Raw genomic sequence first — 25,599 nt, 5'->3', positions numbered from 1 at the left:
TATGAGTACCTAGTTCAGTTATCTCATTCCTGATCTCGAGCGAGGAAAACCTCGAAAATCCTCTCAAAACTAAGCCAGACATGATTTTGGAACATACATTACAGTGTCAAGACCTTTTCAGTGGACATTGATTTCACTATTTGTCTGTTTTAGCTCTTGAATGTACGACTTCTTACGTCCGATTTGTTTGTACCATGCCACGTGCTGCATGTTTTTTCAGCCCCATGCTTCCCCTACACACAAGCCATCGCGATCGAAGTTTGAGCGATAGCGATAACACGTGCGGAGCAGACATGCGGATTGCAGCACAGGGTAAATGAGTAGTTGAACGTATCACGATTGTAAAACAAATCTTTTCCTATGTCTCTGCAAAATTGAATTAGGCTATCTAAGCATAGATAGATTATGATACATTATAGAATAGATTAGCCATATAGCAAGAACTTGCTTACATGAGAGTTAGTTGATAACGTTGCAAAATAAAAACCCCGTCATTGAATGGAATGTCCCAGCGCTATCTCTGTGGGCTCGAGGACACTATGGACACGTCGATTTGCAAGTGGGTAAAATGTGATTACAGATAGGTTGAAATGAAGATGATTTATGAATAAAATACGCAGAAACATAATATTTGTTCATTATACCTTCACAGTTTATTATTTCTTTTCATTAAAATTGACATAAACTAGTGCTGTATTGAGTCAACTAAGTGCACATTCGCACGAGTGTACACGCATCATCCCTCCTGCCTAGTGGCAGGCAGTTTTTCAATGCAATGACCTATGAATGCCCTTGGCGTTCCGCCTGAGTGCACCGAGCAAGTGCGAGCAGCAGCAGCAGCAGCAGCAGCAGCAGCAGCAGCAGCAGCAGCAGTAGTTCGAGACTTTTATATATATAGATAAAGCACTGTATTATCCCTATCTCGTCTGGGTCAAGAGAAGTTTGTTTGATTGTTTTTTAAAACAATCTCTTAATTTGGGCCTTTGTCTCCCCAAGCCCCACCCCTCCATCCCCAAGCCCCACCCCTCCAGGGCAGATTGATACTGACCAATATGAAGACTGGGAATTTTTAACTTCGCAAGCTGCTGTTTTTATCCAAATATGATAAACTCAGTTTTTCCATCATCATAATACTATGATGTACTTAAATGTACTTAATGAAGCACTGTATTATCCCTATCACTTCTGGTTCAAGAGAAGTTTGTTTGTTTGTTTGTTTTTTTAAAACAATCTCTTAATTTGAGACTTGGTCTCCCCAACCCCCACCCCTCCATCCCCCAGACTTGTTGCCCCTTCATACAAAGTGGGATTCTATTACCCTGGGGATGCTACCTTCCACGTCTGGTGATCTGTCATAGATTTTTTAAAAGATGCTGAAAATGTGAAAAATCCTCCTCCTCCCCCTGACATTTGGTAATAACCTTCATAGATTTTTCAAGAAGATGCAGAAAATGTGAAAAATGGGAGACTTCAGGTCCCCCACCCCACCCCTTTCTTAGGCGGGGATGGGGGCTCATTTAAACAAATAAAAATCATATCACCATATTAAACAAATAAAAATCATATCGCCATGAAGATGCTAGCTGCCAAGTGGTAAAGGTTCATGAGCAGTTTTGTAAGACATTGAGTTCATCTATATACCGTTGGTATGTAATACCGTTGAAGTACATGATTTGTACATTTCCCAGCAGTGTTTGTACATTTCCCAGCAAAATTGAACGTTTGTACATTTCCAAGCGAGATGTTTGTACATTTCCCGTTGATTCAATTTTTACAAGATTTGTACATTTCCTAGGGAGACATTTGTACATTTCCTGGTGTTTGTACAAATCCTGGCGAGACATTTTTACTAATCCCAACTTCACAGGGTGCTACAAGCATGTTGATTTACCGGCCCCGGTCTGCAAAATACAGCTGCAAGAAACATTAAATTCATAAATACCACCTGTTGATGTGATCCTGTTGCCAAAAACAAGTTACATGTATAGCGCAGTCTCTCAGGCGGTGTGGAGTTCTGTAACTGCTAAAAAGTTTAACATGACATGAATCCATTCCCCTTGTATGTTTGGGCCACACTACATGCCCCCGGGGCCATTGCGTGTATGATCCAAGCCGGTAAACCAAGCGACTTTCTATACCTACATGTATGTAGCACTCTGGTGTAAAGCCTTGCAAGCTGTAGTGTGCGCTGTGAATTCATGTGTTGGTATGGCAACCTATTGCATGGAATCAAAAGCCAGCATGCCATTTGTCAGTTTTGTAATCCGACATTGATTCATTTCTGACTGTCTCTCACAGTCACATTACTTGTTTTATGTCTTGCAGTGTACAGCCATTATAAGTTCTTGATTTTTGTTTGTTTTGTTTGTTTTTGCGATATTGTTTATTTTTCATTTTGAATATATGATGAAAAATTCCTTTACTGATCAGAATTACAGTAAAATTACACAATTGTTTATGTACTAATCCCATTTTGTGAAATAATGTGAATAAAATATGGCCCATTAGGTAGAAAGTGTCTAGTACTGACTTGAATAAAAGTTTGTTGTTGTCCCAGATATTTTGACAGTAAAGGTGATTAAGAAAAAACAAACATCAATTGACGCTGAGTATTTGTGATATCATACATAGAAAGGAAATCCACAGATGCAGCTTTGATTTGTGAAATGTCTGAAATGCAAAAATAAATCTGAACAGAGTATTTAATTGAAGGTCTTACCCTGTATCCATTTTAGTCTCAGATGTTTGTGATCAGAGATCCTCAGCTGTACTTGTTTTGGATTGATGAATGTACAACACTATCATGCTTTGCCTGGTCTTTGGTTTTGCCAGACAGTTAGAAAACATATCATAACAAGCATCATGCTGCTAGAACATGATAGATGCATGCATGAAAGCGTGTATGATATTTGCACATAGCCAATGACACGTGATATATTTTTTATCCGTGCAGAAAGAAAGTGTGGGGTCTCCAGCTAGCTCGAGAGCCTCAGCGAATGTTGATTCAACTCAAACAGTCCAGCCGCGTACAGACGAAGGAGAACCAAGTGAAGTTGAACGAATGATTCATCCTGTTAGCCCTCAAAGCAGTCAGTGTGTGGGCAACAAGGAGTCAGGTAATAAAAGCAAAGAAGGTTAAGCAAAGGTTTGTTGTTTTGTTTTGTTGTTTTTTGGGTCTTTTTTTGCCCTGTGCGGCAAATATCAAGAGATAGGGTAGGCAAAGAGTATATGCTTCTTTTGGCTTAGTGCCCTCTACGAATCTTGAAATATATATATATATATATATATATATATATATATATATATATATATATATATGATTATCAGTATGCATTTGTATATAGTATATCTTGATACGGAACAATTTAATGCACGCCACTTCTATATCCCTCATGCACATAGTTATCTTCACTTACAAATTTACCAAACCACTGTTTAAGTATTGGCGTCTGACATTTTGCTGTCTCACATTTGTGTTTATTTACCTAAGGAGGTGAGGTTATGTGTTGTATTATTGTGTAAAGTGGATAAGTAAGTTCACCATCAATACAGCAGTAGAAAGGTGTCCACTCAAATGGTGTTTTCTTGTTGCATTGCACACACTTTTGATGACAACAGTCATTATAATTCTGATTTCGTGTGTATTCAAAGGCATTTTTATGCTGCTGCTTAGCCTGCTTCATGTTGTTTTAGTGTGATGTTAGCTATCCTACACAATGACTTTGGTTTTAAGCTGAAATGAGAGGGATATGTCTTCCCTGCAGATTAAACTGCCCACCCCCCCCCCCCCCCCCCCCGAGTTCCATCTAACTCTCAGACACAGAATTGTGTGGACAAAAACAGACATAAATCATGCATTTGAACGTATGCTAGGTCTGTGAGTTTGTTTGAGCCAGGCAAGAGTAGAACCTAATTCTTATTTAGTCATTATGCAGGTAGCACTCGACTGCACATATAAAGTCAATGCATGCCTTTGACAAATTTAACCGACACCGGGGACCAATCAGTGTTAGGTCATAGGTGTAACAAATTTATCATCTGTGTGTGTATGGTGCAGAGTTGTTTTGTCTTTATTGAGTTGATTATACTGCTTATCCAGTTTGTTCACATGTGGATACAAGTGACTTTGAAGCACTTACAATGCTGAGAAATGAAATAATTGTCTAGCTATTTTCTCTTTTTCTCCCCAGGCTATGACTAATTGTTACTGTATTCTATTAAAAGCGATTTGACTCATGCTGTCTGCTAAAATCATATACTTTATGACTCTGTGAACAACAACAACAACAACAACAACAACAACAAAAAACAATAAACATGGAACAACCCTGGAACCACAGAATATTTGTCTGGGCATACGATGTGACAAGTTTTAATCAGGAAGTCTGAAATGATGTGAAGATAATTTTATGAATCAGTCTGTTTCACTTGCCTGTCTTATGACATCTTACTCAATTTTTAATTCCACATTAAAATTATTTACCCCAATGAAATGTGTCTTAAGCATGGAAAGAAAGGGCAGATGCCAAATGTATGCTGAAAAAAAGAAAAAAAAAAGAAATATTTGTAAAGAATTAAATGTTGTTTTTTTTTTTTTGTCATCACAACAATTTCCATTTTTGTATTAAACTGCACTCACATTACTCTTTTCTTTTCTTCTTCCTTTTTTTTTTTGTCATGTGTGATGTACCTTCATGCCATGAATTACATGTATTTGAATATGATACTCTTTGAGGTATGTACAAATACCAGAGACAAGATTTTGAAGCTCTATTTGTGTTTTGTATCCTGTACATTTTACTTCATAATGTTTGTTTTGTCCGTGTGCCATAAAGAGAGACAGACGGACCGACAGAAAGAAAGAAAGACAAAGAGATAGAAAGCATGTACACTGTGTGCATATGTCTCGTGTCAATTTCTTTTTATCATGATAGCAAGGTATGTGCAAAAATGTGTACAGTCACAAGCATACTTCCCAAAAATCAGTGCGCATATATATGCACATTCAGCCACATTTTGTTTTTTAGCGCTTTGTACAAATGTCCATGGTGATTTGTTGCTTGCAGGACACATTTGATTTGATCTGAATCAAAAGACATTATGTCCAGCGGGAAAGTATCCTAGTATATAAGTAATCTATGGTGTCTACTGCATTCTGTAAAGTTGTTAAATGATGGTTGTGTGTTCCCTTCCATCTGCATATTTACAATGACATTTTTTTTTTTATTGTTTTGAATGATCACCGCCTTTGTGTAAAATTTCCTGAAGACAGGACTGGTAACTTTATCATTGATTTTTACTGAAATGGTGATACTGAAGGGACAGATTAGTAAGTATGAAGAGATTAACAAGAATGTCATGACTGTTTGTATCTGGATGTCATATATGGGGCCTCATTGGTCTTTCAAAGACTTTTTCACTGTGTAGTTTGTCTGTCCTTGAGATTTTTGTTTTTGAATTATGTCAATAATACACCTAGAGCAAAGTAATGGACAAAATGCTTCTTTTAAGAAAATGTGAACTTCATGACATTATATTTGAAAAAAAGAACACCCTAATAAGATGTGTTATGCAAATGATGTGATAGTAACATTGTTGCAGAAGCTTTTATCCCGTGTCTGCAAGATTTTTTGACACTATGTGTGTGCCTTGAGTATCAATTGTCACAGAAAACCCCATTACACTATACCCATGTACACATTGTCCAAGGTACATGACAAAGAAAGCATAGATAGCTTCCAAGCATGAGACAAATTGATAACATTCAATTCAAATGGTCACAACATTGAAAGCTTTGTTGTCTATATTATTTATGTTTCATTACTTCCATTCCTAATGCCTTTTTTTCCCTTTGAGGTAAATTCTTATTTAAATTGCTGTGGTTCCATGTTGATAACAATATTTCTTTACAATTTGTAAATGTTTGTTCTTTTTTACATCACTTATTTATAGTCACTAAGTTTTACCTGTATATTTTGGAAGCTGAGTACATTGGTTTGTTAAAAAGTGGATTATTCAGGGTTTTTTTTTTTTTTCATTTGTTGGGATTTTTTCCTCCACCACCAGGTCATTAGCCAGTAAGGTTGTCATATTTATCATCATCCAACCATCTATGTCAATTTCAAGACTTATGTATTATGCTGTACATGTAGGCTTGATGCTTTAGTATGCTGTACAATGATCTGCCAGGAGAGTTTGGAGGATAATGGAAGGCAATTCTTTTTTGCAAACTCAGGAGACTGACACAGAGCATTGTTTGCTGTGCTAAGATATCTAAGTCTCAACAGGGCAATTTAGTAGCATTTATCAAGAAGCTAACTATTCAGAATTAGCCAAGTTGCAGGGACAGAAAAAAAGATTAGACCACCTATCAATTTTCCTCGATATTGAGTGTGCAGTTCCATAGCTGAATACACCATGGTTTTCATATGGTAAAGGAACACTTGCAACAGTGTTAAACATGGTGTTTGTGCCATCCAGGTTTGGCTGCATTTCCACAGAAAATTGAATCCTGGTTTTTCATGTAGCAGTTATGTGAGGGATTAGTACATTTTTGCATTAGTCCAGATTCACATGTAAAATAAGTCCAGCTACAAAAGTGGAGTGAATTGTTTTATTCGTGCATTCTGGAAATGAGATGAAACAAACTTGCAGATTAATTATGCAACTTTAGGAAAGTTCAGAGGAACTTGAGAGAAAGAGGAGAATGTAAAACCTCATTTCTGAACATTTCTCTACCTCTCAACACATAACTTGTAGCAACGTTTGCATGGTAATAAGACTGCTGAATAAGACCCCAAGCATTTAAAGAACAATCATTCATCATGTATACAAGCAATATAGCTAATATAACAATGTATGTACGTAATGCAAAGTAAATTCTATGTCAATGTTCGTAATGTTGTGTATCAGCTTCTTTTGAAAAGTTAGTCATGTTAGTAATCATTGTGAATAACATGCTTTTTTTTATTTCATTATTTATGACCAGTCAAAAGATAAGTGATAAGTAAAATAAGTAGCCCTCATCCGCAAAACAAGTTTGATGGACTCTGTGTTTTGTTAACATTTAGTTATCTGTCAATGTGCAATGTGCAACAAAAGTATGCAAATTTGTGTGTAAAGTATAAATAACAGAACAGGTTACAAAATACAAAGACAGGATCCAAATGTACTCTTGTTTTCTCTAGTTTTTACGTGTGTGTGTGTGTGTGTGCATGTTTGGTATGTGTGAAAATTGTGAAATTGAAATGTGAAAATTGAAACGGCCTGTTACCCAATACATCTGAACCTCAAGTCATTGCATAAACATATTGCTCGTGATGAAAACAATCGAGCTTCATTCCTAGGAATCACAATAAAGAGGGGTGCATATTGAGGCAGTGTAAATGGGTCCTTCTCAAAATGATGTCAGAATGCGGCCCAGATGATGTCATATGTTTCAGGGGCTGTTTAATGTTGTGTATTCGTGTATGTGTGTGTGTGTGTGTGTGTGTGTGTGGTAAGATTGTTGGTAAGATTAATTTCATTGTTAATATGGATTTGATATTGAATGAAACTCAAAGAATATAACATTAAAAAAAAGTGTGTGTGTTGGGGGGGGGGGAGAGCAATCAGTATGTGATTGTTTGTCTTTGTCTTTGCATAATGTTTTATTTTTGTTTCTGTGGAAATGAATTTTGTGATATGAAATTGAACGAAATTCAAATAAAGAATAAGAAAAAATGCGCCACGGGTATCGTGCAATATGAATAATGTAGAAAAAGAGGGGGGGGGGGGGGACGAGCAGACCTTTACTGAAAAGGAAAACAAGGATGACAGTGACTTTATATCTTCCAGTATAAGTATCATCCTTCTGCGAAGAAGTGTTGCCCAACGCTGACTCCTTAGCTTGGTCAAAAAGTTGATGATTAGAGTAGTGATGACAATTTGATTTTCAAAGAGTTTTTTCGTTTGGTTTGATTAAAAATAATGCTGCCAGTTGTTGCCCATCCGTTAAGCTTAAAATTCCGTCACCATGCCCCCATCATATCATTTTCTCTCTGTGCGCAGTGATGTATAATGCAATGTTCTATCTAGTCATACCTCTTCCGTCATTTCTGATTCTACCTCCCTCTTTTTGTTTATTATGTCTGTGCAGATCTATGTCCTATGTGAAGAGATGAGGGAGGTCATTGTTCTCTTCGACCTCCCCTACGTCTGAAGTGACTAAATAATTCGTGAGGTAAAATTGAAGTCTAGGTGATGACGTCATTTTCCGAATCTGTGCTTCTGGAAGTGGGCGGATGACGATGTATGAAGGATGAGGAATGTCTTATTATAGGTGAAATGAAATATAAAAAAAATATATATACATAAATTGCGTGTAAATACTAGTAGCCTTTGTGTTCCATGAAAACTCGTGGTAAATTCCCATTGTGGCAGGTCTCATAATCCATATTTTAGAAGTGGGGATTAATTTCATTAAACGAAAGGATATGCAAAAAAGCAACAACAACAACAACAATTTGCAAAGGGGAAAGGTTATCTGTGGGTTCCTTTCCATATAGATTAAACAAATCCTTAATACTGATATGAGTATGAATCATAGTCTTACAAATTCCATTATTTCTCAAGTAGACTGTATGTGAAAAGTCAAAGGAAAAGCGGTTACCTACTGTACTTTGAACTGAAGATTCGTAACACATAGTGTTTACAAAGTCTGCAACCTCGCAACTCTCGGATTTTCTTTCTGTTATTTATGTCTCCTAAAGGGTCGGAAACGCCAAGAAGTTTGAATAACTTTCTAAGACAAAGAATTGTCATATTGTACAAAAAGGGGGAGGGGGTAAAATGTCTCCAACAACACTAGGCGAAATTTTGTTCAAGATTTCTTACAACAAAATTGCAGGATGAGGCTTTGCATCTTCAAAGTCTCGGAGTGGGAGTCGAGCACAGCCTGATAGATCGTGCCAGCTCGGTTGGGGCAGTTTTGGGCGTACACGAGCTCGCTCGAAAGGTCACACTGATGGAGTTGATTGATTTCGGAAACTCTTGGGGGAAACCCGCGGTGGGCATTACTTCTAAAATCAGCCTGATCCGGCGGGAGAATCCAGGCAACAAAGGCGTAGACGAAGTGTTCGAACATCGGTCGTGGCATGTTCAACGTCAACTTCGAGAAGTAGTTGTCAGAAAGAGGCCACCCGCTCCTATTCTTTTCGCTTCAACTTTCGCTTCAACTTTTCCCTGACAAAATATCAATCTGTATTAGAACTCAACTTGACAAGAACAATTTAACCTTTACGTCAATTTCGTCCTGAAAAATTTAAAACATGTTATACAGTTATGGAGTTAAACATTTTCTAGATTGTTACCGGCCCCTGCAATATCATTAAAGATCCCCACGTCTAACTAAATTCTGCACAATCTGACGTCTTGAAGGTAATTGAAAGAACATTAATTTTGTTCGCTATTTAAAGGATGCCACTGCCTGTGTGTTCTGCGAGTATGTCGGAAGGAATCTGCCCACTCCGGTTATGTATAGCTGTCGTCTGTTTACTCATGGTTCCCGCCATTCTCGGCTTGAGCGTGATCGACTTTGACTCCGACGATGCACGGTCTGACTCTAGCAGCTATGCCGATTATGACGACGTCATTGCAAAGTCGCTCAACCAATCGGGTCCCCATGTCTGTCGGAGAATAGAAAGGTAAATTGCCTATATAGCTGTACACGATTATACAAATGATTTTATAAGTATGCTACTACCTTTTCCCACTCACAATATGAGAGAAAACCATATTCATCAACCTTTTCCTAAATCGGGTATCATACATCATGACTATGAAATTTGGTTGTTGAGATTAGATGAAGTATATTTAAAAAATGGTATATTAAGCTGAGATGATATTCCTGCCTTCAAATGCCTGTTATGACCGTCCAGAGGTCCGCAAAATGACAAAGGTAAGTGGCATTATATATAGTAACAAACATTGGATTATATAGAATTATTGGACATTAAAAAAGAAGAGGAGGAATTGATCTATCAAGGAACCCGTCCCTTTCATATAAAGGTACGCCTACATTGTGTAGATCGCATTTCAGTGGTCCTCATACCGAAACTACTGTTTTCAAGTCGCACTGCATGACTTATAGTTTACCGTTGATGTCAATGTCAACTTCATGCTCTTCATTTTAGCGAAGGTGATAGCTTAAATCAGGAACGTGGAAAGATCTCTCGCCACGTCCCTGCTTAAATTGCCTGCAGTCAAACTCCCTTTTCCTCCCCCTCCCCTCTCCCTTTCTCTCTCATGCAGATGTGATTGCTGTCAGTTATTGCCGAGATCATGTTTCAGTTGCTAATTATTACTTTCTTGGTCATCATTATATGTTGGCAGTATCATCATCATCATCACTGATAAAGTCTATAGAACCTCCTTATTGCAATCATTATATCACCATATCGTTCGTGAGCACAACTCACAAAAGAAAAGCATCAGAGATGTAAGATACATTATTCCGAATGCTCCGTATTTGTAACGATTATGCTGAATTGTTATTATTCCGTTTAGCTTATTCGGTTGTCTTGCGCCTTTCATCTCCATCGTTGATTTCCACACTTCGTGACAAATCCATTTCTTCTTCCATCCTCTCACATTCAATTTCATTGCCTTATGTTGTGCATACTTTTCATCGTGTATTTTTACCGAGGTTAGTTGTGCAGCGTTCAATAATATCAGCTTTCTGTCTATGAATTCGTATTCGTTTTATTTCTCAATCTCCGCTCTAACTTCTCCGCCTCGCCTGTTAACAACTCGTCACCATGGTAACCCAGCTTCACAACAAACGTCACCACAACGCAGAACAAACTGTACACGGAAATCTACTTCGTTCCATGTGTCAAATTTATGTCATGGTTTAAATGCACACGTAAAAGGTGAGTATAGTGGTGTATGCGCGTATCTAAATTCATCATATTTTCTGTCAGGAGAGAAACAAAATCTATCACCCAAGGTTTATGCTAACGCACACAAACACAATTTCCCTAATTCTCATGTCTTTTATCATCACCATTTGTCTTGCCATTTCTATAAAACATCTGTCTTAACATATTTTAACGCAAGATGAGGACTGCACTTCTAAATAAAAACCACATTCATCAGCAGAAGCCCCTATGAGTGTGAAAGAGTAGCGTTTGTTTTAGTATTATGCCCAATATTTTCTTATCATGCATCTAAAATTAGCAGTCACGCTAAAATCATATCGTGAAAATTGATCAATATTCCTATGTAATATTCGCTGGTTAATTGTATAATCATCTTTAATATACGACGCATGAAACACAGACATGACTGAGAGGCGTGTTCTTTCTTCATCTGTGTCCCGCAAATTCCATCGTAATATCAATCCCAATTTTGAAGCTTCCTCAAACGTTTCGCATCATGAAATTCACGATGGTTTCTGAGACAAAACATTTCCCGTACTTTTATTATTATTATTATTTTTTTTTTTTTAATTGTAGAGACGTATATCGTCTGACTTATCGGCTGGAACAAAGAACGACCTACCGTCACATCCGGGTATGTTGCAAGGGCTATTTACAGCAGGGACAACTGTGTCTACGTAAGTCAGCATGTTTCCTCTATGCCATTGCACCATCGATTAAAATATACGCCATATTGTCTTAAAACAAGCCTTTAATCTTTCTTTTATGAAAAGAAAGTAACTAGAAAATGATCAAACACCTCATGGGTACTCAACTTTCAAATAATCAGAATCAAGAAGCACAATCATTACAAAAAAGGGGGCGGAAAGGGGACATGATAGTCTACAGTGTAGATTGACATGCTTCATGATTCAGTGTTGTGTGCGCAACAACAGATCTTCAAAGCATAAAGTCTGATTTGGATTATGACGATAATGACAAATATTAGAGATATTCATGACTGGCTAATAATAAAAAAAAAGATAATTGTCAACACAGCTACACGCATCTATGAATACTTGTGTTTTTCATAGGAGGTTTAGGATGAAAATTAATTAACAATTTTATATTTTTGATTTTGATGAGACAGTGCAAGAATAAAAAAAGATGTCGCCTTTAAAGGATATCTTAAACATTTCGTGACTTCTGAATAAACATTGTTGGTTTTGTTCTGCAGAGGCATCCGGAATGACCTCCGGCGGAAAGGGAAGATCATGGCCAGAGCTCTCCATCATCGCCAGTACTTCGGCCCTGGTGTTCTGTCTGTTGTGTCGTTAGAAGAAACCAAAACCCAAAGAGAAATGTGGATTGAGTGAAAGCATCAACATTGCGACATTAGTAGAACACATAAGTGAGAGTTTGATGAAAATCGGACAATCCATTCAAAAGTTCTTCATCCATTCAAGAATTTTTGAAGTTTCTGCTCAGTCACTGCTGGATGAGAAGACTACTACAGCTTGTGATGTCGTGTACAACAATATTAAGAAAATATAAAGAAAATTCAACATATTTTATTCTCACTTTTCTCGCATAATAAAAGAACACTTGACTTGCCTCTTTCAGCAGTTAGGGGGAATAATATTACCCTTAACATTACGTGGGTGACAGGTCGAGGAAATGTGCACTTTTGTCGGAAACTAAAGTTTGTGAAAATCTCTTTATATTTTCCTTAAACGTTCTACGCATGTGGCATCATACACTGTAGTTGTCTTCTCATCCAGGAGTGACTGTGCAGATACTTTAAAAATTCATAACTTTTGAGCGGATTGTCCGATTTTCCCCAAACTTTCACTGATGTGTTTTACTAATAATTCTGTATTCACTTAATCCAAATGTTTATGAAGGTGGACTTGTCCTTTAATAAGGACATTGCAGTCATGTCATACAGTGTGCATTACCACATGCATGTACGTAGATGATGAGCGAACAAATCATTACAGGCTAGTAAAGGTCATGTTCCGTGGTGGAGCTGCTGAAGGTTTGATTTAACATCCTGTTTCCCGACAAAAAGAAGACAACAATGGCCGTAACAGGACGGCAGTCAAAAGTTGTTCAAACTTGTCGTTTGTGCATAATTGAAGTTACCGTACGTGGAACCGATTATGAAAGACTCATAAACCATCGGATGTTGCCCATAGCTCCTGTAACTTGATTGAAGCAGGGAGGTGAGAAACCTTCCTGATTGAAGTATGAGCAGTGGCGGATCCAGGGGGGAGCGCACCGGGCGCGCCCCCGTTATTTTTTTTTTGTGTGTTAAAACAAAAGAAATAAAAAGAAAAAATGGGGGGGGGGGGAGTACGTGCGCCCCCTTTAATTTTGTAAAGGCGCCCCCTTTTTACGGAATTCCTGGATCCGCCCCTGGTGAGGGGTGTACACAGTTATTCTTTAGGCATAGATAGACAGTTCGATACAGATAGAATAGTTCATTCTATGCTAAGGCAGTGAAATATTGTTTTAGACCAAAGGCATTATACATCCATGTACATTATGTTCACTGAAGTTGAACGTGATGTGTTACAAGTTGCTGAAACAAATTTGAATGTGTTTCATAACCCTTAAAAAACACCAGTATGCCTAATCTTTATTTACTTTAAATGAATAATAATCAGGACAAGTCGAGTGAGTATGACTTAAATTCTGGAAGTCAAATGACGTCGCCTTTTTTCTATGTACAATCAAGTTTGGTTTGTTTGTTTGTTTGTTTGTTTGTTTGTTTGTTTGGTTTTGGGTTTGTTTGTTTTTTTTTTTTGGGGGGGGGCCTTCAATAAACAAAGTGTCTTTGTGTTTATTTCATTACTTTGATTCTATGTGTTCTTCCGGTTTCCTCTTTGTTTTGTAATAAAATAGAATCTAAAATAACAATTAATTGTCTTGATATCCTTGATGTTAGGCCCTGCTATATTGTGTTGTAGTTTTTTTGTTTGTTTTTTAATCATGCAGATGGAAAGGGTTGAAAATTTATTATGGCATGTCTGTCCGTGCCTGTGTCTGTGTGACTGTGTGTGTACATGTAGGATGATCTTTGGACTGATTGTCATGCACGTGAAGTAGTGTGGCGGAGCAACAAACTGTACAATTACACTGCAAAAAAAAAAAAAAAATAATAATAAATAAAAAATCCTAGTACGTCGTCAAACTTCTAGGGCACCCACATGTGCCTGTGCCTTATTTATTACGGTGAAAAGACGGAGGGGCGAAGCGTGCGGGGCGGCATGCGTTTTAATTATGAAGGATAGTGTTCACGTTCATGTGCCATTGAATATGAATGATGTGCCCCGAGATTCGACTTCATAGATTCATTGCGGTGGGTACTACGTACTATATAGAAGGGTGTACTAGTATTCTACATAGAGCGGTCACATTCATCGATGCATCATGGCTGCTGAAGCAGCAGTCGGGAAGCCCCTCTCCCTCATTGCAGCTGCTTGCACCTGCAATGGGAAACTGGGCATCGGTCTCAACGGTGACTTGCCATGGAACCTGAGGTAGGTTTTATTTTCATGTCGGGGAGCTATAGGCTTTGATATTGGGCAAAACTAATACAATAATTATTGTTGTGCTGAAGAGTGTAAGAGATGCTACAATATTATATGAAGAGGAATGGGATGATGTGCGGGGGGGGGGGGGAGGGGTGGCGGGGGATTAACATCGCACATTGAAGAGTTGTCATGATGACAACAGTATCGATATCAGCTTCGTTTCATAAAAACTGTTGTTTTGTTTGTGTCATAGAGAATACATTGTTTTATGTCATGCTAAATTTGTTGTTTTTTCGTAAAACGTATAATGATGATGATGATGATGATAATAATAATATTAATAATAATGATAGTAATAATAATAATAATAATAATAATAATAATAAAATCAGTAATCCAGTATTTAGGACCTACATAGTATGTACTTTTCAAAAAAAAAGAAGCAGTAGATCAGAGAAACTATGACTGAAATTATCAGTAAATTATGAGTAAATTATCAGTAAAAAAAAAAGTGTGTGCATGCAAGGCCTTTATTGAGTATGATTGTCTGTCTCACTGTTATCATGTAATCATGTAATCATGAAAGGAAAGAGATGGCGTATTTCTCGAGAATGACCAGTACGTCTACCGTGACTGGGAAGAAGAACGCAGTGATCATGGGAAGGAAAACATGGTTTTCAATACCCGCCGCCCACCGGCCTCTTAAGGACAGGACAAATGTTGTTCTCAGCAAATCTCTCAAGTAAGTTGACATTCAGGTGCGAATTTCTTCACTTTGTCTCGCTCCACAAATTAAATTTGTTAATAGATTGATTGCAACTGCTGATCTGTAAATTGTAGAGGGAGAAAAAGTGAAGAAACTCGCACCTGAACCATCAACCCTCTGAATAATATATTTCTTTCATTAAGCTGACGTTGTTTAAACTAATTTTATTCAACAAACAGGAAGCAAGCTGTAGTCTACGAAAAATGAGAAAAAAGGTGCAAATTAACTTCATTAAATCTGACTGACCTCCCCCCCCCCCCAAAAAAAAGAGAGAAAACAATGAATATATATGAATAATCAATATTAAACATGTCTCGCGAAACAGTGGTATCGTATACAATTACAATAGGCCTATAGTAAATGTAAATGATGTCATCATTACATAACTCTTTCCTTTGCTGATGCAAAACATATTATAATTCATATTATTCTTTTCCTTGATAACTCAGCAAATTACACTTTCTCCGTGACACAGCTGTCATTGTTAAATGGTTGAAACCAGACACACCCATGCAGACACACTACATTAATACAGGTCTACATTGACCCAGAGTTGGGAGAACGTTACATAGCTATACAGTACAATGTAATTACAGTAGTTCAACCAAAGAGTTTACAATACAAATGGAAACCTATAGTTCAACTCTGGTTTTAACCACAGCCATCTGTACCACTGATCTCAACAGGAAGTCGAGATCAGTGAGAGTCTGTACAGAATGTACGTGTGTAGATGGCTCTGTATGGCTTCACCGGTTTCTACCTATATCGCCCTCTATACAAACAGGGAATGTCCAACCGGTGCTGATCATCTTTGTCAGTCGTTGCCTGAGGCTGTTAAACTCCTCTCGTCTCCTCCTTTGGCGGATTCCATTGACCTGGTCTGGGTGATCGGGGGGTTTCAGGTTTACAAGGTAATAACAAAATAGAATGAATTTTACTTTACGCACTCCAGGTAACTATGTTCAACTTTCGGCTTTGAACTGATACCATCTATGAAGAGGATCGGCGAAAATGTATGAGCTAAATGGACGAATCTGATGAAACTCAATATTGTAATCAACGGTAAAGAAGTCATGATTATTTAAAGTCTGGCTTCCATCAGGAATTGAAAGTAATCAAACGCCACGTTTATGCCTAGAATCGTTTGCTGTTGCCGTTGTTGGTGGGTTTTTTTGTGTGTGTGCTTCGGAAGATCAAGCTGTAACGAATACAAAGACACTCACGTAAGAACTTTCCTCTGATTAATTTCTTCATAATTTTCCCATTTAGAAAGCAGCTATCACAGTTTGTATTTGTTTGAAGCCAAATGTATAGTTTCTAATCTCAAATAGTGGTTGTTTGACATCCAGCACAAACACACATACACACACACACACACACACACACACACACACACACACACAGGGCCGGCGAAGCGTTTTCAAAAGTGAGGGGGGGGGCACTTCCGGGTTTCATGAGCTAAAAAGCAAAAAGAAAAAGAATAAAATAAAAGGTCTTCAACATCTCTATTTCTTTTTCGTGCACTTACTTACTTCCGGGTTTTTTAAAAAAGTGTGGGGGGCCAAAAGTGATGACACCTTAAGAGTATTCCTTTATATGGTGCACAATAAGTTGGGGGCGAGCCCCCTGCCCCCGGTTCCGCCGGCCATGAATTCATACGACACGCTTACCTTCAAAGGTGTTTGATTTGAAATGTAAAGAATGTTGTTAAAAGACCGGAAAAACAATTTTTGATTACGGTCGTTGCAGATCAGAGAGAGGACAGTATAATCAATTGGCGTACATTTGTTTCCTGGAGACTACACTGATGACTTCAATTTATCTGTTTGAGACAGGATGCGATGGAGTCCCCCTACTGCCATCGGATCTACCTCACCAGGGTGATGAAAGAGATTGAGTGTGACACCTTCTTCCCCGAGTTTGACCTGAACAGATTCAAACTGGTTACGTAAGTCCGTACAATCAGTTATACAAGTTTACAAGATTTGATTCGAAAGGGGAGAGGAGTAAAATGTCTTAGATGGTAACATTGGTATCATTATCTTCGTAAACACTTTTTTTTTCCATACAGCTATGATAAGTCTCAAATCAGATCAAACATAACCTAAAGATCCCCGACAATAAGAAAATTCATCATAAAATGAAAAAAGAAAAAAGAAAAAAGAAGAAGCTCAAAGCTCATTCAAAATTTGTTATCCCAAATCCAGGGCACGTAAACAAATAAGCAAAATGAGTGAGTGGAGCTAGCAAAATAACCCGGTATCTACATGAGCATTGTGATATCATCATTGAAATATCATGGTGCAGCAAATTATGTTGACGTTCAAGATACCAATACACACCTTACAAATCGTTAAATCTGAAAGATTTAATGTGTACAATAAAACCGAATTTGAGGAGCAAAAACAACTTCATGTATGAAAATTATATCTTAAGCATAATGGATCAAATCGCCGTTTTAAGAATGTAAAGTAAGCTTATTTGGATTGCAAGGTTAATTTATTGACGAACCTTATACGTTACGTACGATAGTTTGTGAAATATATTATTTCGATCAATGGCTCTCTGCAGCAACCATGGTTACAATGTCGTATTTACATATTGATTGTTTGCGCTATTCTCTATGACAATGCAGAAATTTTGTAGTAAAGAAATTAACATCTATAGTGTTGTTGTTGTGTTTTCCCTTCTCTCCAAGGGATCCAGCCGTGAGTACTGAAGTGCAGGAAGAAAACGGGATCCAGTACAAGTACGAGATATACGAACATTTGAGACAAAGCGAGTGAAAACACGTTTGACAGTAACAAGCAGTGGGAGCGGGAAAATGCATTGAGACGTAGTCATGTCAGCAACGGATAGTGTTTAAGAGGAAATAACTATCCCCTAACTATCAGCAAGAAAAAACCAAGAGGGTGTTATCTCATGATATAGGCGTAATGTATAGACAACACAAATGTGATAGGCGTGATTACAAGTCATTATCTCTTTTGATGTCTTGCGTGTGGGACATGAAAGATCAAAAAGATTTGTCTTCTATCATTCGTCGATGATAACAATGTTGTTCCAGTTTGGATGTAGTACGGATAATTTTCTGCTAAAAAAAGTGTTCATTTGGTTTGGAAACAGTGCGAATACCAGCCACGACATCGTGAGTTATGAGGGATACGGAAGTGGTATCAAGACAACAATTTTTATATGGTATACTTCTACATGGTGTCATATTTGTTTGTTAACATTCTATCTAGATTTGTATCTTACTATACAATTGACGTTCCGTTTTACTATACATTCGGAAAGCTCGTTTGCCTTATGCGTTAAAAAAGGTTAAAAATTAATGATAGGGCTTTACAAATACTCTCATCGAAAATGATATTCAAAGATGATTATGTGATTGACTTGATTTGATTTCCTTTCGTAGGATTTGATATGATTTATTGGGTTTCTATGTCGTCATAAATACATCCTACATGAAGATGTAATCGCAGGGTACAATAATGTATTATGTAACAGTAAAAAGCAAAGGAAATGACTACGTTTCATTGCAATTAAATATATTGTTGCGTTCTCTTCATGTCCAAGACATCGTAAAACACACAGTAAACAATTGTTTTATAAGTACTGAGTTGCTCAGCTTTATGCCATGGATAGAGCAGCTGCACTGTAGGGGAAATTAGCGTGTTCTCATAAGCGTCACAACTGCGGCGAAAGCATGGATGCTCTCGCGTTCACATTCTGTGCTGACATCAAAGAGATTTTTTTCTTCTTTTTTTCAATTCAAAGATTTTATTTTCACTTCTTTCAACAGAATGTACCAAAAGTATAAATTCGACATGCGTTTGAAGGAATGATACGTAGATAGCAAAGGATAACATTTGTCAGTAGTCATTACAAAGTGAGGCATTTTTCATACAAACATATTTATACATTCTGCGAAAAAAAGTGGAGGTACCCACTCAAAAGACTGTGCTTGTACTATGTGGGCACCTCGCAGGGGAAAAAAAGATAGGTGAATAACTTAACTTACAAGTGTGCGGGAAATGAGAAAAGAAGGGGAAAAGGGGAGAGAGAGGAAACAGAAATAGAAGTAAAGAGACGAGACAACTAAAAATAAAAAGCCTAGATCAATCGATACATAAAGATCAAGCCCACAGAGACTATTTACCATAGTAGAAGTGTAGAGCGTTGAAAGCGACCGAGAAAGTGACATATGGAATTGCTGATAGCGGAACATATTTTCTGTTCTGTGAAGGCACGTATAATAGTGTACAAGTTCGCAATGAAATAAGCAAGGGATGTGATGTGGAATGCCGCGAAAGAAGCGACCTAACATGCCTAGGAAGAATCAATAGCATCCTGGTGCTTACACAGGGGCGGATCTAGCTTTTTATAAAGGGGGGGGGGGGGGGAGGGTGTGGGAGGGGGAGAATAGGGAGAATTTTTGAAAATCTGTGTGTGAAAATGGCGTTTTCTTGCATCTAAAACACCACTATTTTTGGTATCGAGGTCATTGCCAAATTAACCCCCCATGAAAATTTGTAAAATTTAGTTGCATTTTCCTGCAATGTAAGGCCAGTTGACAAGACAGATACAAAGAATTGGGGACCTTGGAATAAGCACTGTCAGCCTAATACTTTTATTATGAACAGCTTGTCACTGATACTCACTGGCAAATCTCAGTCGAATATGATGGACTGGCAGAAGAGACGTCGTGGATGTTTCTGCACAATTCGCTGAACTACCTTTTTTTTTTGGGGGGGGGGGGGGTTGCAACCCCCCACCCCTCTAGATCCGCTTCTGTTACAAAACATACATGCTTAAAAAAATAGACATACAAACTTAGTTTCTTTCTGTTACATCATAAGACTTAAGGAGGAATGATTTCAATCTTTTTTTTTTTAAACGAATACAAAGAAGGCGCATTTTTTTTATGTCTGGACTAAATCATCAAACAAATAACCATCATCAAACAAATAACCACACCTTTATCTTACATTTTCAATCTTTCACAGTCTTCTGGAATATGCCCAAACTCATTAAAAATTGCGAAAGTAGTTCCAATTTTCAAAAGAAAAGACGACCCTTCTCTTTTAACAAATTATAGACCAATATCGTTATTACCTAGTATTTCTAAAATTCTGGAAAAAATTATTCATAAACGCCTGTACATTTTTCTTCATGTAAATGACCTACTTATACCTAATCAGTTTGGATTTAGAAAGGGCCATTCCACCGATTTAGCTATAATTCAATTGTTAGATAAGATTACTGAATCTTTTGCAAATAAAAAACATTTTATAGGAATTTTCATGGATTTATCAAAGGCTTTTGATACCATAGATCATGATATATTAATTTACAAATTAAAAAGATATGGTATTCGTGGTTTAGCACTTTCTTGGATTATTGATTATTTATCCAACAGAAAGCAATATGTACTATTTAAGTCATCTAAATCTCCGAATTCTAATATTGTATGTGGTGTTCCCCAGGGATCAATTCTTGGCCCCCTACTGTTCCTTGTATATATTAACGATATAATAAATACATCAAAAACTCTTAAATTTATACTTTTTGCGGATGATACTAATATTTTTTACTCCCATGAGAACCTCGAAACACTGTTTAATACTCTGAACACGGAAATAGACAAAGTCTCCCGATGGTTTATATGTAATAAATTATCCCTTAATGTCTCTAAAACAAATTTTATACGTTTTAAACCTACTGCTTCACAGAACATTAACAGCAGTTATAATATCAATATTGATGGATTATCTTTAACTGAAGTAAGATCTACTAAATTTTTAGGAATCACAATTGACTCGAGTTTAACTTGGAACGATCACATTCATAATATCCACACGTCTGTCTCAAGAACTGTAGGAATTTTATATCGACTGAAAAACTTCATTTCTCAAAATTCCCTGACTATTCTATACAATGCATTGATCTTACCACATATCACATACTGCAATATCGTTTGGGGAAACTGTGGCTCAACTAAAATTAATCCAATTCTTACTCTCCAAAAACGTGCTGTACGTTTGATTACCAATTCCCGTTACTTATCCCCATCCTATCCCCTATTTCGTCAACTAAAAACATTAAAAATTGAGGATCTTCACACCTTTCAAACTGCTGTTTTTATGTATAAATATACATTTAATTGTCTTCCAAAAATTTTTGATGGCTTCTTCACTCCAAATTTCACCGTTCATTCATATCCAACACGTCAGTCGTCCGATTACCATCTCGAAAACCCCAGAATCATTTTAGCTCAAAAATCTTTAAAGCACAATGGACCAGATATTTGGAATTCTTTACCCAATAATTTAAAACAACGTACGTCGTTGAACATTTTCAAACGAGAACTAAAAAACACCCTCATAATCCAGTATACTTCTGACACATAAATATTCATACCACCTGATCAACAAACACCCTAAACAATGAGTTCACGGCCATAACTGAAGTAATATTCACCTCATCACACTGATACACAAAATAACACTCAACGTACAAACCAAGATTCATCCCAACACAATGCACACCGCACTGCACCGCACGCCCTTCGCACAATTACTTCCCACTCAGTGAGTGGCAAGATTTTCTTAATGTATTTCTTCGTTGTGCCCTTTGCACAATTACCCCCCACTCAGTGAGTGGCAAGATTTTCCTTATGTATCTCTTTACCTGGGGCCATCTTCCTCGTCAAGCTTAGCTTATGATGATGGTCCCCTGCATTTCATTTTTATCATCTCCTATTGCTTCCTTTCATATATGATATTCGTTCTTGAATTAAAAAAAAAAAAAAAAATGTATGTAAGATCCAAACGATACGAATATTAGCTGTGTAAATGACTATGTAAGTATTTTGTTGATTTGTGGATTTGTATTGATTTTGAAATGCAGAAATAAAAACTGAACTGAACTGAACTGAACTGAACTGAACTAAGGGACTTCCAGTTGGACCTGTATAAATAATGTAATGTAAGCACCATTATAAGCTCTTTGGCTCACATTCATAATTTGTGCTTCGTGTTTGAACTGCGCATGACTTGTGTATGACGTTGCTTGTCATTCGAATATTCAAGTTCAGAATGTGAACAGGAAGGAATCTGAGATTACGTAGCGTGAGTGAATGTATAGGTGGACGTGTAACAGGGGTCCTTGTGTGTGTATGTGTGTGTGTGTGTGTGTGTTGAACGTGTGTGGGTGGGGTGCACCAGCTGATAATATCATATTTGTATTGATTTGAATGTCAATAAATAAAGATTGCAGAAAAAAAATATTGTGTGTGTAAATGTGTGTGTATGTCTGTCTGTCTGTGTGTCTGTGTCTATGCTGTGAAATATTACAGGCTAGGTCGGAGACGAGGAGGAGGGGATGGAAATAAATGGATATAATTAAGGAGAGTGGAGTAAGAATAAATTATTGTTTTACTGTAATTTTACAATTTAAGTTTTATTGTTTAGGTAAGGAGAGGAAATGGTAACATTTCATCCTTTTGTATTTAATACGTTCTGTTTCAGTGATTTAATTGATTATGCTTTGTCGTATAGCGTACAATATGATGAATATGATAAATGAAATTAAGATTATCGAAAAAAAAAACAAATAAAAAAAGTGTGCGTATTTAAGTGCCTATCTGCGCGTGTTGGAGTGTGTTTTGTGGTTTATATTAGGGAACAACATGGGATGATAGAAGGGTGTAAGGAAGGAGATTGGTAAAAGGTGCTGGGTGTATCTATACTTATAACAGGAATGGAATTAAGGAGGAATTAATGCTACAGCAAGAGAAAATCAAATACTTGTTTGTATTTATTTGATCGACTTTTGATATTGTCCATTTTTTTGACAGCTTATATAAAGAATATGTTTTAGAAGGAAAGCAATTCATACTTCATTCATCTGCTTGCAGGTCTGTGCCGGGGGACTATAGGGTTTGGAAGAATCTCGTGACCGCTTGAAAAAGAAAGAAAGAAAGAAAGAAAGTGCAAATAGGTTCTTCCCAAAACTCCAAATGCAACAAAAGACTGATTTATTCTTTGTAAGAAAAAAAAAATGATTACAAATAACTTACAATGTTGTACTTTGACAAGTTGACCCCCCCCCCCTTCCTCTCTACTCCCGCTTGGTTGGCGTTTATGGTTGGAGGGTCTAACTCTGAGTGATTGAGATCCAGCATTGCCCAAACTCGACAATTTTTTGCCGTCCGGAAGGAGGGGAGGGTGGGGGAGAGAAGAGCAGTTCTGCACCCCTTTCTCCTCCTGACATTTTCAAATCTACCATTTTCTTTATACAGTTAAACTCGCCTAAGTCGACGTCGCATATGTCGAATAATCGCGTAAGTCGATGATTTCAAAAAGTCCCGATTTTTCCCCATTGACGTACGTGTATTAATTCACTCACAAGTCGAATTTTGTAAGTCGAATACTCGCCTAAGTCGATGAAATTCCAAGAACACTTTCACGGAAAAACCATTGACTTCACTGTGCCTAAGTCGAATAAGATTTTATTGTGTAATAAATCACTGTCATTTATTGTTCATTATTTATTACTCATCATTATTTTGTTTGTCAGATGAGTTTGAGGTGGCCAAAAAAAAAAAATGATCTAAAATCAAATTCAAAGCGATCGCATGGGATTGTTTAACTCTCTTCGTATTTGGAGGTCCGCTGGTACAGCCCTGTCAGCTGTCGCGCTACGTACGTACAGCGTTCGTACAGTACACATGCGTTCATTTACATGCAGTATTGAGCTTGCAGTGTACATGTAGCTTGGCATTTGCAGCGCTGTGCAGTGGAGTGGTATAATGGATGAAGCTGCTGAGTTTTCAAAGCGGAAAGTAGGGGGAAAGTTACGGGCACGGGTAAATCGGAATTGCACCTCTACACGCATTTCAAGCCACGGTATGGTAAACTGGAATCAATCACTGCTCAAATATCGTTCATATTCACTTCCCCGAGGTTTAACAAGGGTGTAAAGTAATCGGACCTGTGCCAATACTAATGCACTGTCCATGCAAAGTTAGCCGCGGCCCTGCTGGGCGACCCGTGCTGCGGCACACCGCTCCAGCTCTCGGCTCCAGAGTAGAAAACATACATGTACATTAAACATGCATGTATATGTACCTGTGGTGAAACTGTAAGTCGATTTTTTTCGACTTACGCACAAGTCGAAAATCGCCTAAGTCGATGTGTTTTGCTCAGTCCCGAGAAGATCGACTTATGCGAGTTTAACTGTACTCGAATATTGGATTTTCATACAATTTGATTTGTAAGTTATAATTGTGTAACAGTTAAAGAAATATTTTTCCTGCTGCTTGCAAACTTCATTTCTTGTTATCCAATCCATTATTGTGAGAAGATGTATACATTTATGGCAAAATCATGATATCTGTCAGTGCACTCCATCCATTGATTGCCCATGACTGCTATCCATTTCCATAGACGTACATGTATTTGTGATACCACCCAGTGAAGACGCACACCCGCAACAAGGGGTGGCAGATACGTGCAACTTAGCCATGCAAATTTTCTCTTCTTACTTTTTTGATTGAAAACTTCCCAAATATTCCACCGAAAGTGTGCACCAGGTCGATGAATTCAGTACAAAAATTGCAAAAAAAACTCACTCATAATTGTGGGAGGAGTTCCCCCTATACCACACCCTCCCCCCCCCCGCTCTGTCGCAGAGCTTATAATAAATTATGAAATTTCCTGTATGATTTGATCAGCATTGAAATAATTAATCGCACAACAATTACATAATTTAGTGGGGGGGGGGTTGAGGGGGTGGGGCTAATTTTCTTACAACTTAGAATAAGTTATCAACATATTTTCTATACATTTTAATTTAAGATTTTCCCCAAATATTCCACCGAAAGTGTAGACCAAATCAGGTTGAATTTCAATTCTAAATAAATGATCAAGCTCCCTCGTGTCGGATGCTACCCCCCCCCCCCCCCCCATTTACGTGTACACCTCATGGTACAACCCCCACCACCCGCACCCGGTCGCTGGGCTTTATAGATCAGATTTTGGTTGATCCTTGAATGAAATTAAGAATAAAGATGCAACAATTCTACAGAATTTAATTTGTTATTGGTGCTCTTAATTTCTTGCAACCTAGAAAATTAACCAACCATGAACGTAGGCCTATGGTCGCACTTTATCCCCGCTCAGTTGCTGATTTTTACTGTATATGCGACCAGCATGCATGACTTTTAAAACGTCTCTTGCACTCCTCCTATTCATCATGTAATATGATCAACCAGAAAAAGGTGGCGATATTTTGCAACTTATACACACTGAATTCAAGACCGATGGTGCTGAACTTGGTATAATGGCTTAGGACAATGCACGCATTTATAGGCGCAAAGAAGATCAATAAG

At 37.6% G+C, this 25,599-nt stretch overlaps 2 protein-coding genes across 2 annotated transcripts in view; both read left to right on the top strand.

The window, feature by feature from the left end:
* Positions 1-3,257, top strand: part of LOC140238281 (signal peptide peptidase-like 2B) — a 31,194-nt gene extending 27,937 nt beyond the window's left edge. Inside the window, exon 14 of the mRNA XM_072318217.1 lies at positions 2,954-3,257. The gene's annotated coding sequence lies outside the window, so the exon portion shown is untranslated. The remainder of the gene's footprint in view (positions 1-2,953) is intronic.
* An 11,066-nt stretch (positions 3,258-14,323) lies between these two features.
* Positions 14,324-17,989, top strand: LOC140238280 (dihydrofolate reductase-like). Its single transcript, XM_072318216.1, has 5 exons — positions 14,324-14,443; positions 15,024-15,179; positions 15,988-16,114; positions 17,039-17,151; positions 17,902-17,989. Exons 1-5 carry the CDS (start codon positions 14,334-14,336, stop codon positions 17,987-17,989), a joined length of 594 nt encoding a protein of 197 aa, XP_072174317.1. The 5' UTR covers positions 14,324-14,333.
* The last annotated feature ends 7,610 nt before the right edge of the window (positions 17,990-25,599 follow it).

This window comes from Diadema setosum, chromosome 14 (genome assembly GCF_964275005.1).
Source record: "Diadema setosum chromosome 14, eeDiaSeto1, whole genome shotgun sequence".
In the NCBI taxonomy this organism is placed as follows: domain Eukaryota; kingdom Metazoa; phylum Echinodermata; class Echinoidea; order Diadematoida; family Diadematidae; genus Diadema; species Diadema setosum.
This window is presented reverse-complemented; position numbering and strand designations above follow the sequence as displayed.